This window comes from Toxotes jaculatrix, chromosome 19 (genome assembly GCF_017976425.1).
Source record: "Toxotes jaculatrix isolate fToxJac2 chromosome 19, fToxJac2.pri, whole genome shotgun sequence".
Classification (NCBI taxonomy): Eukaryota; Metazoa; Chordata; class Actinopteri; family Toxotidae; genus Toxotes; species Toxotes jaculatrix.
This window is the reverse complement of record NC_054412.1, coordinates 20,205,551-20,220,671: the sequence shown is the minus strand read 5'-3', so window position 1 is coordinate 20,220,671 and position 15,121 is coordinate 20,205,551. Positions and strand designations below refer to the sequence as shown.

General features: G+C 33.4%; 1 protein-coding gene across 2 annotated transcripts in view; it reads left to right on the top strand.

Annotated features, from left to right (window-relative positions):
* Positions 1 to 12,480, top strand: part of slc16a10 (solute carrier family 16 member 10) — a 49,147-nt gene extending 36,667 nt beyond the window's left edge. Inside the window, exons 6-7 of one of the 2 annotated variants that reach the window (XM_041064255.1) lie at positions 10,840 to 11,075; positions 11,108 to 12,480. In XM_041064255.1, the coding sequence (XP_040920189.1) occupies positions 10,840 to 11,036 (197 nt within the window). In that variant the 3' untranslated portion in view covers positions 11,037 to 11,075; positions 11,108 to 12,480. Of the gene's footprint in view, positions 1 to 10,839 lie in introns of both variants that reach the window. The other variant, XM_041064254.1, reaches the window with a different exon arrangement.
* Positions 12,481 to 15,121: the final 2,641 nt, after the last annotated feature.

Sequence of the window (15,121 nt, the reverse complement as noted above, 5' to 3'; positions counted from 1 at the left end):
CAGAAAACGTCATAGTATAGTAAGGCGTCAAAATATGCCAAAAAAAGTCATACTTTAGTATGACCTCAAAATGTCAAAAAAAATGTCATAGTATAGTAAGGCGTCAAAATCGGCCAAAAAAAGTCATACTTTAGTATGACCTCAAAATGTCATAAAAATGTCATAGTATAGTAAGGCGTCAAAATATGCCAAAAAAAAGTCATACTTTAGTATGACCTCAAAATATGTCAAAAAACGTCATAGTATAGTAAGGCGTCAAAATATGCAAAAAAAAAGTCATACTTTAGTATGACCTCAAAATGTCATAAAAAACGTCATAGTATAGTAAGGCGTCAAAATCGGCCAAAAAAAGTCATACTTTAGTATGACCTCAAAATATGTCAAAAAACGTCATAGTATAGTAAGGCGTCAAAATATTCCAAAAAAAGTCATACTTTAGTATGACCTCAAAATGTGCCAAAAAATGTCATAGTACAGTAAGGCGTCAAAATCGGCCAAAAAAAGTCATACTTTAGTATGACCTCAAAATGTCATAAAAAACGTCATAGTATAGTAAGGCGTCAAAATATGCCAAAAAAAAGTCATACTTTAGTATGACCTCAAAATGTCATAAAAAACGTCATAGTATAGTAAGGCGTCAAAATATGCCAAAAAAAGTCATACTTTAGTATGACCTCAAAATGTCATAAAAAATTTCATAGTATAGTAAGGCTTCAAAATATGCCAAAAAAAGTCATACTTTAGTATGACCTCAAAATATGTCAAAAAACGTCATAGTATAGTAAGGCGTCAAAATATGCCAAAAAAAGTCATACTTTAGTATGACCTCAAAATGTCATAAAAAACGTCATAGTATAGTAAGGCGTCAAAATATGCCAAAAAAAGTCATACTTTAGTATGACCTCAAAATATGTCAAAAAACGTCATAGTATAGTAAGGCGTCAAAATATGCCAAAAAAAGTCATACTTTAGTATGACCTCAAAATGTCATAAAAAACGTCATAGTATAGTAAGGCGTCAAAATATGCCAAAAAAAGTCATACTTTAGTATGACCTCAAAATGTCATAAAAAATTTCATAGTATAGTAAGGCGTCAAAATATGCCAAAAAAAGTCATACTTTAGTATGACCTCAAAATGTCATAAAAAATGTCATAGTATAGTAAGGCGTCAAAATATGCCAAAAAAAGTCATACTTTAGTATGACCTCAAAATATGTCAGAAAACGTCATAGTATAGTAAGGCGTCAAAATATGCCAAAAAAAGTCATACTTTAGTATGACCTCAAAATATGTCAAAAAACGTCATAGTATAGTAAGGCGTCAAAATATGCCAAAAAAAGTCATACTTTAGTATGACCTCAAAATATGTCAAAAAACGTCATAGTATAGTAAGGCATCAAAATATGCCAAAAAAAGTCATACTTTAGTATGACCTCAAAATGTCATAAAAAATGTCATAGTATAGTAAGGCGTCAAAATATGCCAAAAAAAGTCATACTTTAGTATGACCTCAAAATGTCATAAAAAATGTCATAGTATAGTAAGGCGTCAAAATATGCCAAAAAAAGTCATACTTTAGTATGACCTCAAAATGTCATATAAAATGTCATAGTATAGTAAGGCGTCAAAATATGCCAAAAAAAGTCATACTTTAGTATGACCTCAAAATGTCATAAAAAACGTCATAGTATAGTAAGGCGTCAAAATATGCAAAAAAAAGTCATACTTTAGTATGACCTCAAAATGTCATAAAAAACATCATAGTATAGTAAGGCGTCAAAATCGGCCAAAAAAAGTCATACTTTAGTATGACCTCAAAATGTCATAAAAAATGTCATAGTATAGTAAGGCGTCAAAATATGCCAAAAAAAGTCATACTTTAGTATGACCTCAAAATATGTCAAAAAACGTCATAGTAAGGCATCAAAATATGCCAAAAAAAGTCATACTTTAGTATGACCTCAAAATGTCATAAAAAATGTCATAGTATAGTAAGGCGTCAAAATATGCCAAAAAAAGTCATACTTTAGTAAGACCTCAAAATGTCATAAAAAACGTCATAGTATAGTAAGGCGTCAAAATATGCCAAAAAAAGTCATACTTTAGTATGACCTCAAAATATGTCAAAAAACGTCATAGTATAGTAAGGCGTCAAAATATGCCAAAAAAAGTCATACTTTAGTATGACCATGACCTCAAAATGTCATAAAAAACGTCATAGTATAGTAAGGCGTCAAAATCGGCCAAAAAAAGTCATACTTTAGTATGACCTCAAAATATGTCAAAAAACGTCATAGTATAGTAAGGCGTCAAAATATGCCAAAAAAAGTCATACTTTAGTATGACCTCAAAATATCATAAAAAACGTCATAGCATAGTAAGGCGTCAAAATATGCCAAAAAAAGTCATACTTTAGTATGACCTCAAAATATGTCAGAAAACGTCATAGTATAGTAAGGCGTCAAAATATGCCAAAAAAAGTCATACTTTAGTATGACCTCAAAATGTCAAAAAAAATGTCATAGTATAGTAAGGGCGTCAAAATCGGCCAAAAAAAGTCATACTTTAGTATGACCTCAAAATGTCATAAAAATGTCAGTAAGTATAGTAAGGCGTCAAAATATGCCAAAAAAAAGTCATACTTTAGTATGACCTCAAAATATGTCAAAAAAACGTCCATAGTATAGTAAGGCGTCAAAATATGCAAAAAAAAAGTCATACTTTAGTATGACCTCAAAATGTCATAAAAAACGTCATAGTATAGTAAGGCGTCAAAATCGGCCAAAAAAAAGTCATACTTTAGTATGACCTCAAAATATGTCAAAAAACGTCATAGGTATAGTAAGGCGTCAAAATATTCCAAAAAAAAGTCATACTTTAGTATGACCTCAAAATGTGCCAAAAAATGTCATAGTACAGTAAGGCGTCAAAATCGGCCAAAAAAAGTCATACTTTAGTATGACCTCAAAATGTCATAAAAAACGTCATAGTATAGTAAGGCGTCAAAATATGCCAAAAAAAAGTCATACTTTAGTATGACCTCAAAATGTCATAAAAAACGTCATAGTATAGTAAGGTGTCAAAATCGGCCCAAAAAAAGTCATACTTTAGTATGACCTCAAAATGTCATAAAAAACGTCATAGTATAGTAAGGCGTCAAAATATGCCAAAAAAAAGTCATACTTTAGTATGACCTCAAAATGTCATAAAAAACGTCATAGTATAGTAAGGCGTCAAAATCGGCCAAAAAAAGTCATACTTTAGTATGACCTCAAAATGTCATAAAAAATGTCATAGTATAGTAAGGCGTCAAAATATGCCAAAAAAAAGTCATACTTTAGTATGACCTCAAAATATGTCAAAAAACGTCATAGTATAGTAAGGCATCAAAATATGCCAAAAAAAGTCATACTTTAGTATGACCTCAAAATGTCATAAAAAATGTCATAGTATAGTAAGGCGTCAAAATATGCCAAAAAAAGTCATACTTTAGTAAGACCTCAAAATGTCATAAAAAACGTCATAGTATAGTAAGGTGTCAAAATATGCCAAAAAAAGTCATACTTTAGTATGACCTCAAAATGTCATAAAAAACGTCATAGTATAGTAAGCCGTCAAAATCGGCCAAATAAAGTCATACTTTAGTATGACCTCAAAATATGTCAAAAAACGTCATAGTATAGTAAGGCGTCAAAATATGCCAAAAAAAGTCATAAAAAACGTCATAGTATAGTAAGGCGTCAAAATATGCCAAAAAAAAGTAATACTTTAGTAAGACCTCAAAATGTCATAAAAAACGTCATAGTATAGTAAGGCGTCAAAATATGCCAAAAAAAGTCATACTTTAGTATGGCCTCAAAATGTGCCAAAAAAACGTCATAGTATAGTAAGGCGTCAAAATATGCCAAAAAAAGTCATACTTTAGTAAGACCTCAAAATGTCATAAAAAACGTCATAGTATAGTAAGGCGTCAAAATATGCCAAAAAAAGTCATACTTTAGTATGACCTCAAAATATGTCAAAAAACGTCATAGTATAGTAAGGCGTCAAAATATGCCAAAAAAGTCATACTTTAGTAAGACCTCAAAATGTCATAAAAAACGTCATAGTATAGTAAGGTGTCAAAATATGCCAAAAAAAGTCATACTTTAGTATGACCTCAAAATATGTCATAAAACGTCATAGTATAGTAAGGCGTCAAAATATGCCAAAAAAAGTCATACTTTAGTATGACCTCAAAATATGTCAAAAAACGTCATAGTATAGTAAGGCGTCAAAATATGCCAAAAAAAGTCATACTTTAGTATGACCTCAAAATGTTCCAAAAAACGTCATAGTTTAGTAAGGCGTCAAAATATGCCAAAAAAAGTCATACTTTAGTATGACCTCAAAATGTAAAAAAAAATGTCATAGTATAGTAAGGCTTCAAAATATGCCAAAAAAAGTCATACTTTAGTATGACCTCAAAATATGTCAAAAAACGTCATAGTATAGTAAGGCGTCAAAATATGCCAAAAAAAGTCATACTTTAGTATGACCTCAAAATGTCATAAAAAATGTCATAGTATAGTAAGGCGTCAAAATATGCCAAAAAAAGTCATACTTTAGTATGACCTCAAAATATGTCAGAAAACGTCATAGTATAGTAAGGCGTCAAAATATGCCAAAAAAAGTCATACTTTAGTATGACCTCAAAATATGTCAAAAAACGTCATAGTATAGTAAGGCGTCAAAATATGCCAAAAAAAGTCATACTTTAGTATGACCTCAAAATGTCATAAAAAACGTCATAGTATAGTAAGGCGTCAAAATATGCCAAAAAAAGTCATACTTTAGTATGATCTCAAAATGTCATAAAAAACGTCATAGTATAGTAAGGCGTCAAAATATGCCAAAAAAAGTCATACTTTAGTATGACCTCAAAATGTCATAAAAAACGTCATAGTATAGTAAGGCGTCAAAATCTGCCAAAAAAAGTCATACTTTAGTATGACCTCAAAATATGTCAAAAAACGTCATAGTATAGTAAGGCGTCAAAATATTCCAAAAAAAGTCATACTTTAGTATGACCTCAAAATGTGCCAAAAAATGTCATAGTACAGTAAGGCGTCAAAATCGGCCAAAAAAAGTCATACTTTAGTATGACCTCAAAATGTCATAAAAAACGTCATAGTATAGTAAGGCGTCAAAATATGCCAAAAAAAGTCATACTTTAGTATGACCTCAAAATGTCATAAAAAACGTCATAGTATAGTAAGGCGTCAAAATATGCCAAAAAAAAGTCATACTTTAGTATGACCTCAAAATGTCATAAAAAACGTCATAGTATAGTAAGGCGTCAAAATCGGCCAAAAAAAAGTCATACTTTAGTATGACCTCAAAATGTCATAAAAAATGTCATAGTATAGTAAGGCGTCAAAATATGCCAAAAAAAGTCATACTTTAGTATGACCTCAAAATGTCAAAAAAAATGTCATAGTATAGTAAGGCTTCAAAATATGCCAAAAAAAGTCATACTTTAGTATGACCTCAAAATATGTCAAAAAACGTCATAGTATAGTAAGGCGTCAAAATATGCCAAAAAAAGTCATACTTTAGTATGACCTCAAAATGTCATAAAAAATGTCATAGTATAGTAAGGCGTCAAAATATGCCAAAAAAAGTCATACTTTAGTATGACCTCAAAATATGTCAGAAAACGTCATAGTATAGTAAGGCGTCAAAATATGCCAAAAAAAGTCATACTTTAGTATGACCTCAAAATATGTCAAAAAACGTCATAGTATAGTAAGGCGTCAAAATATGCCAAAAAAAGTCATACTTTAGTATGACCTCAAAATGTCATAAAAAACGTCATAGTATAGTAAGGCGTCAAAATATGCCAAAAAAAGTCATACTTTAGTATGATCTCAAAATGTCATAAAAAACGTCATAGTATAGTAAGGCGTCAAAATATGCCAAAAAAAGTCATACTTTAGTATGACCTCAAAATGTCATAAAAAACGTCATAGTATAGTAAGGCGTCAAAATCTGCCAAAAAAAGTCATACTTTAGTATGACCTCAAAATATGTCAAAAAACGTCATAGTATAGTAAGGCGTCAAAATATTCCAAAAAAAGTCATACTTTAGTATGACCTCAAAATGTCATAAAAAATGTCATAGTATAGTAAGGCGTCAAAATATGCCAAAAAAAGTCATACTTTAGTATGACCTCAAAATGTCATAAAAAATGTCATAGTATAGTAAGGCGTCAAAATTGGCCAAAAAAAGTCATACTTTAGTATGACCTCAAAATGTCATATAAAATGTCATAGTATAGTAAGGTGTCAAAATATGCCAAAAAAAGTCATACTTTAGTATGACCTCAAAATGTCATAAAAAACGTCATAGTATAGTAAGGCGTCAAAATATGCAAAAAAAAGTCATACTTTAGTATGACCTCAAAATGTCATAAAAAACATCATAGTATAGTAAGGCGTCAAAATCGGCCAAAAAAAGTCATACTTTAGTATGACCTCAAAATGTCATAAAAATGTCATAGTATAGTAAGGCGTCAAAATATGCCAAAAAAAAGTCATACTTTAGTATGACCTCAAAATGTCATAAAAAACGTCATAGTATAGTAAGGCGTCAAAATCGGCCAAAAAAAGTCATACTTTAGTATGACCTCAAAATGTCATAAAAAATGTCATAGTATAGTAAGGCGTCAAAATATGCCAAAAAAAGTCATACTTTAGTATGACCTCAAAATATGTCAAAAAACGTCATAGTATAGTAAGGCATCAAAATATGCCAAAAAAAGTCATACTTTAGTATGACCTCAAAATGTCATAAAAAATGTCATAGTATAGTAAGGCGTCAAAATATGCCAAAAAAAGTCATACTTTAGTAAGACCTCAAAATGTCATAAAAAACGTCATAGTATAGTAAGGCGTCAAAATATGCCAAAAAAAGTCATACTTTAGTATGACCTCAAAATATGTCAAAAAACGTCATAGTATAGTAAGGCGTCAAAATATGCCAAAAAAAGTCATACTTTAGTATGACCTCAAAATGTCATAAAAAACGTCATAGTATAGTAAGGCGTCAAAATCGGCCAAAAAAAGTCATACTTTAGTATGACCTCAAAATATGTCAAAAAACGTCATAGTATAGTAAGGCGTCAAAATATGCCAAAAAAAGTCATACTTTAGTATGACCTCAAAATATCATAAAAAACGTCATAGCATAGTAAGGCGTCAAAATATGCCAAAAAAAGTCATACTTTAGTATGACCTCAAAATATGTCAGAAAACGTCATAGTATAGTAAGGCGTCAAAATATGCCAAAAAAAGTCATACTTTAGTATGACCTCAAAATGTGCCAAAAAATGTCATAGTATAGTAAGGCGTCAAAATCGGCCAAAAAAAGTCATACTTTAGTATGACCTCAAAATGTCATAAAAATGTCATAGTATAGTAAGGCGTCAAAATATGCCAAAAAAAGTCATACTTTAGTATGACCTCAAAATATGTCAAAAAACGTCATAGTATAGTAAGGCGTCAAAATATGCAAAAAAAAGTCATACTTTAGTATGACCTCAAAATGTCATAAAAAACGTCATAGTATAGTAAGGCGTCAAAATCGGCCAAAAAAAGTCATAGTACAGTAAGGCGTCAAAATCGGCCAAAAAAAGTCATACTTTAGTATGACCTCAAAATGTCATAAAAAACGTCATAGTATAGTAAGGCGTCAAAATATGCCAAAAAAAAAGTCATACTTTAGTATGACCTCAAAATGTCATAAAAAACGTCATAGTATAGTAAGGCGTCAAAATCGGCCAAAAAAAAGTCATACTTTAGTATGACCTCAAAATGTCATAAAAAACGTCATAGTATAGTAAGGCGTCAAAATATGCCAAAAAAAAGTCATACTTTAGTATGACCTCAAAATGTCATAAAAAACGTCATAGTATAGTAAGGCGTCAAAATCGGCCAAAAAAAGTCATACTTTAGTATGACCTCAAAATGTCATAAAAAATGTCATAGTATAGTAAGGCGTCAAAATATGCCAAAAAAAGTCATACTTTAGTATGACCTCAAAATATGTCAAAAAACGTCATAGTATAGTAAGGCGTCAAAATATGCCAAAAAAAGTCATACTTTAGTAAGACCTCAAAATGTCATAAAAAACGTCATAGTATAGTAAGGTGTCAAAATATGCCAAAAAAAGTCATACTTTAGTATGACCTCAAAATGTCATAAAAAACGTCATAGTATAGTAAGGCGTCAAAATCGGCCAAAAAAAGTCATACTTTAGTATGACCTCAAAATATGTCAAAAAACGTCATAGTATAGTAAGGCGTCAAAATATGCCAAAAAAAGTCATAAAAAACGTCATAGTATAGTAAGGCGTCAAAATATGCCAAAAAAAAGTAATACTTTAGTAAGACCTCAAAATGTCATAAAAAACGTCATAGTATAGTAAGGCGTCAAAATATGCCAAAAAAAGTCATACTTTAGTATGGCCTCAAAATGTGCCAAAAAAACGTCATAGTATAGTAAGGCGTCAAAATATGCCAAAAAAAGTCATACTTTAGTAAGACCTCAAAATGTCATAAAAAACGTCATAGTATAGTAAGGCGTCAAAATATGCCAAAAAAAGTCATACTTTAGTATGACCTCAAAATATGTCAAAAAACGTCATAGTATAGTAAGGCGTCAAAATATGCCAAAAAAGTCATACTTTAGTAAGACCTCAAAATGTCATAAAAAACGTCATAGTATAGTAAGGTGTCAAAATATGCCAAAAAAAGTCATACTTTAGTATGACCTCAAAATATGTCATAAAACGTCATAGTATAGTAAGGCGTCAAAATATGCCAAAAAAAGTCATACTTTAGTATGACCTCAAAATATGTCAAAAAACGTCATAGTATAGTAAGGCGTCAAAATATGCCAAAAAAAAGTCATACTTTAGTATGACCTCAAAATGTTCCAAAAAACGTCATAGTTTAGTAAGGCGTCAAAATCAGCCAAAAAAAGTCATACTTTAGTATGACCTCAAAATGTCAAAAAAAATGTCATAGTATAGTAAGGCTTCAAAATATGCCAAAAAAAGTCATACTTTAGTATGACCTCAAAATATGTCAAAAAACGTCATAGTATAGTAAGGCGTCAAAATATGCCAAAAAAAGTCATACTTTAGTATGACCTCAAAATGTCATAAAAAATGTCATAGTATAGTAAGGCGTCAAAATATGCCAAAAAAAGTCATACTTTAGTATGACCTCAAAATATGTCAGAAAACGTCATAGTATAGTAAGGCGTCAAAATATGCCAAAAAAAGTCATACTTTAGTATGACCTCAAAATATGTCAAAAAACGTCATAGTATAGTAAGGCGTCAAAATATGCCAAAAAAAGTCATACTTTAGTATGACCTCAAAATGTCATAAAAAACGTCATAGTATAGTAAGGCGTCAAAATATGCCAAAAAAAGTCATACTTTAGTATGATCTCAAAATGTCATAAAAAACGTCATAGTATAGTAAGGCGTCAAAATATGCCAAAAAAAGTCATACTTTAGTATGACCTCAAAATGTCATAAAAAACGTCATAGTATAGTAAGGCGTCAAAATCGGCCAAAAAAAGTCATACTTTAGTATGACCTCAAAATATGTCAAAAAACGTCATAGTATAGTAAGGCGTCAAAATATTCCAAAAAAAGTCATACTTTAGTATGACCTCAAAATGTGCCAAAAAATGTCATAGTACAGTAAGGCGTCAAAATCGGCCAAAAAAGTCATACTTTAGTATGACCTCAAAATGTCATAAAAAACGTCATAGTATAGTAAGGCGTCAAAATATGCCAAAAAAAGTCATACTTTAGTATGACCTCAAAATGTCATAAAAAACGTCATAGTATAGTAAGGCGTCAAAATATGCCAAAAAAAAGTCATACTTTAGTATGACCTCAAAATGTCATAAAAAACGTCATAGTATAGTAAGGCGTCAAAATCGGCCAAAAAAAGTCATACTTTAGTATGACCTCAAAATGTCATAAAAAATGTCATAGTATAGTAAGGCGTCAAAATATGCCAAAAAAAGTCATACTTTAGTATGACCTCAAAATATGTCAAAAAACGTCATAGTATAGTAAGGTGTCAAAATATGCCAAAAAAAGTCATACTTTAGTATGACCTCAAAATGTCATAAAAATTGTCATAGTATAGTAAGGCGTCAAAATATGCCAAAAAAAGTCATACTTTAGTATGACCTCAAAATATGTCAAAAAACGTCATAGTATAGTAAGGCGTCAAAATATGCCAAAAAAAGTCATACTTTAGTAAGACCTCAAAATGTCATAAAAAACGTCATAGTATAGTAAGGCGTCAAAATATGCCAAAAAAAGTCATACTTTAGTAAGACCTCAAAATGTCATAAAAAACGTCATAGTATAGTAAGGCGTCAAAATCGGCCAAAAAAAGTCATACTTTAGTATGACCTCAAAATATGTCAAAAAACGTCATAGTATAGTAAGGCGTCAAAATATGCCAAAAAAAGTCATAGTATAGTAAGGCGTCAAAATATGCCAAAAAAAAGTCATACTTTTGAATGACCTCAAAATGTGCCAATGTGTATGGTTGCTTCAATCCCAAAAACATGTTCCAGCCTCTGTAATAAAATCTTGCGACCAGGGTTCCAGTGAGGTCATTCTTGTGATTGTGGGTCAAAGCTTCAGGCCAAAACACAACTACTGGTGTTCCACTAAAGGAGGATTTAAGTTTCTGACCCCTGTTGGAATCACAATAACGCCCCAATGTTTTTTTTTTTTTCTCACCCCGTGTCCGGTGGCAGGGTTCCTGAGGGACAGGCTGGGCAACTACGACCTGGCCTTTTACTTGGCGGGCATCCCCCCGATCATCGGAGGAGCTGTGCTGTGTCTGATACCCTGGCTGGAGGCCAGGCGCAAGAGGGCGGAGGAGGCCCTGAACAAGGAGCAAGGCCTCACCCAGAAGATGATAGAGAATGGGAAGGCACAGTCTGTCCTCTGAGTGCCAGGATGAATAGACTGACTGTATTAAGATACATTGTGTGTGTGTGTGTGTGTGTGTGTGTGTGTGTTTGTGTGTGTGTGTGTATTGACTGCCTTCAGTAGGAGAATGCCAAAGCGATGAAACATATCAGACAGAGCAACAAGTTGAAGTACAGCTTAACATGAATGTGATCCTGAAGAACTATGCATTAGATAGTTTAAATTAGACTGAACTGATCTCAGTGGGGAAACTTGAAAAAAAAAAAAAAAAAATCAAAATACTGCATATTTGTGTTTATCAGAAGGGAAAGAAGGCAATCAAGACATCCAAGAAATGCAGTGTGAAAGCTATAGATTCACAGTCTTTGCCGCACACAGCCGTTTTCAACACCATATACTTTTAGGTATAGAGATATAGCAGAAAAGAACACATTGAATTATAATTATAATTATAATTATTATATAATTAAGAAAAGAAACCAGTCACATGTAGGAACGTGACTTGATTTAACCTCGATCTGCATTTTTGTTTGCATCAGTTCAAAGCAAACTGGTATAGATGCCAAAGATCTCCATGGAAACCTGCCACCTTTGTCCTTGTTGACATGATTCCCTTGTTAAAACAGTCTTAAAGCATGGCAACTTGTACAGATCGGGAGGGGGTGATGAGTTGGTATTTCAAAGGGACAATTAACTATCACTTCAGAGAAGTGCTGTGAGCAACTGTGGATTTCGGAGGTTGTTGCAATAGTGCTGGTTGTGAAGCTGTGGGATGGTCCGATCTGTAAATGTGCTCGGGACACTTCAAGGGAAGCAGCTTTAAGCACAGTGATTTTCACGTACCACCCGGAACACATCATCATCTGCAGCTACTGTCCATCCCAGACTGGACCCTGGCCCACTAAAACACTCACTACTACCGTGCTTTATCTCTATTACATATATATATGCGTGTGTGTGTGTTTGTGTGTGTGTGTGTGTGTGTATGTGTAAAAGCAACAATTTCTTGGCCAGGTGCAGTGAATTTCCAGAGCCTCATTCCTGTAGTTCCCAAAATGTCAGCCTATTCCTTTAACACTGTCATGTAGCCAGTACAAAGTCACCTGCTTTCAGCGACGAACCCATTACAGTGTTTGTGTTCACCTCTACATTCATCGATTGTAGTAGTGACTTTAAGGAGTATTTCTTTTAAAGCAAGCAGTGGTGGGGACTTGTTTTTAAATTTGTTCTTTTTTTTTTCTCTGTGTTTTGGTCTGATGCTTTCACCATATACTTTCACTGTGCAACAGTGAGTTTGCAGCGTGATGTCTCTACTGCTAACTTGCATCGTCCAGGTCATAAAACAAGCGTCACCACATTAACAACATATCACCAGCTTGGATGGAAGGACTCTTAAAATGACAAAAAAAAAAAAACACAACATACAGGTCCATCTGTAGTTCCTCACCACTCTCTAAAAAGGCTATAAAACACTTACAGTGTCTTATCATTTCAGAGACGGTGTCTCCACTATTTGAAATGGAACTGAGGATCTGAGTTTGACTAATCATTGACTATGTGATTGCTAGTCGAGTTAATCATAAACTCTGTACCCAGTTCATTAACCTTTACTAGAAAGGTGTGTGTTTTATGTTTCCATATTGTATTTATTTTTTAGTTTTTGTGGAGAATGCAGTTCTGTGATTGACGGGCATTTGCCTAAAGCCTTGATTTCATTTACTGAAGACCAAAATGTGCTGAAATGAAAATGGAAAGCGTGTTAATCCTGTTTGCATGTTGTTGTTGTTGTACGTTGCCCCCTAAAGCTTACAGGTAGTATCAGCGTGAACCATCTGAACATGCCACTCATCAGTCCGTCACTGCTGACAGTGATAAACTGCTTATGCAAAACACAAGAGACCTTTTGGAGAAACAATACACCATCACAGAATCGATCCCCCCCCCCCCCCCCCCGTGGAACTGTGACGCTCTCTACCTCAGATGTTGTGGAAAAAGTAGAACTGCCCCCATCCTGGGCCATCCTGTTCCTCCGTCAGAGGCAGTCCAGCAACAGTGTTCATGTTTGGGCAGTGTGAAACACAAATACACCACAAAAGTCTTATACAATGAGCTAGCTGCCTGGAGCTTCGCTCTTCAATTCAGTACTTTATTTTATGCAACAAGTGTGAGAAGCTACAGCAGCGTTTACATCTTTTCCCCAGTCTAAATATATATTTTTATTATGACTAGATCACATCAGTTGCCTTTCTACTCAAGCCTCTCTTTTTTAATGATATGCATGACTGTTTATAGCCGACTTTTGTCGTATTTTATTTTTAGACTGATGAAAATTATAATGCTATTCACCAATGACAGCCTCAAGTAATTTCTCTGACGAGAAATTATAATTTGTACCTCTGAATTTTGATTATAAACATCTTTTATTATATTTAATCACTTTTTACATATTAATTTACTTCTGTTATTACTTTGTGCCTGTTTCTTGAAATGATCTGTCACATCCAAAGCTTTTGTTTTTATTTAGACATGATTTCAGACCACGATTTGGAGACAAACAGCCTTATAAAACTTTTCTGTCTTAATAGTGTCTGCAGAGGTTTTAATGTGGTAGATAGGGCTCGTGTGCTCTGTCAGACGCACGAGTATGCACTTTGCTTTTGCTGATAAAGTTTTCCTTCCTTAAAACTTTAACGCAAACTTTGCATCTTGTGCTGTTTTCATACTTGTTGTCTGGTCTACTTCCTTCATGCTTAGTTTTGATATATATTGTTTGCTCTGTGCAGCACGTGGTTGATTATTTGTATCTCTCACGAGTCAACTTTAAACATTTTCTACTTAAATATTAGTTTTCCTATATTTGCTATCTGCTTCAGGATGTGTGCCGAAATGACTTATATACAATGTATGTAAACATAATCACATTTCAACATTTTCAAGACAGTAAAAAAAAAAAGATGTTTACATTTTTGTTGGCTTTAATTAATCTGTCCATGTCTGTGTGGCTTGTACAGTGTGCCATTACTGAGCTTCAGTCCTTCATTTATTTGACGGACAAACCAACTGTCAATGAACTGCTTCTTTATGATCTCTTGACTCATATTTGTGGATTAAGGGGACTTGAGTCACCTGAATCCAGGCTCTCTCGTGGATTCTCCCCATAATACATGCCACCCGTACTTCTCCACAGTTTAAATAGGTTACATTAGACTTATGGTCGTCCATCTTACTGACAGCTATTGTCACTGTATACAGACAGACAGACAGACAGATAGATAGATAGATAGATAGATAGATAGATGCATAGGCTGCATAATTCAGCAATAATCCCATGTATTATTGCACTAAGGGTCATTTTCCTCAATGAGTACTGAAGTACAGAAGGACTCGTACTTGTAATGGAGTATTTTGGTTGAAATCATCAGCCATTACCATCAGTGAGTAACTGATGTTAAAATGTACTAATATATCAGAGGCCCTTGTTCAACATCATGATGTTGAACCTCCTGTCCTTTACCTCTGGATCTCAGAGCTCGTTACCGTAAGAAAAGCTCTCTTATTGCTATGACACACACTAGAGGCCGCCATTTTCTCTAAACGAGTAACCTGGTGGATATACTTCCTGTAGCCCTGGATTTTTTTTTAACGCGTGAATTGGCTCAGAGAGAGAAATGAAGGAAGACGTCTCACTCTGCCCTGAGTTCAGGCGACTGAAGAACGTCAACGGTCCTGTCGCTGGGCCACAGTCACGTGAGTGGAAATGGTCGGTGGCACATGGCTCTTTATAGCAGAAACAGCTTTTTTAACTGTCAGGTTTTAATTTTATATTCCTTGATATTGGCCAATAAACCGAGCTATGATTCATAATTAGGACATTTGTAGTGAGTGAGGTTTTATTGCCTTGGGTATAAAACCGCGAGTGGAGTTGTGCATGAATCTTCTGCGTTATCTTAGATTTTCTATGGAAAGGTATACGTGCAGTTTATTTCTGACATTCATTAAGTAAATAAGATTTTGGTCAAGGTCTCGCTCTTCCGCGTCATTCTTAAGGTATGCGACTTTAATACGCAGAGTGAGCCTCTTTCCGCAATAGACGATCTTCGCGAA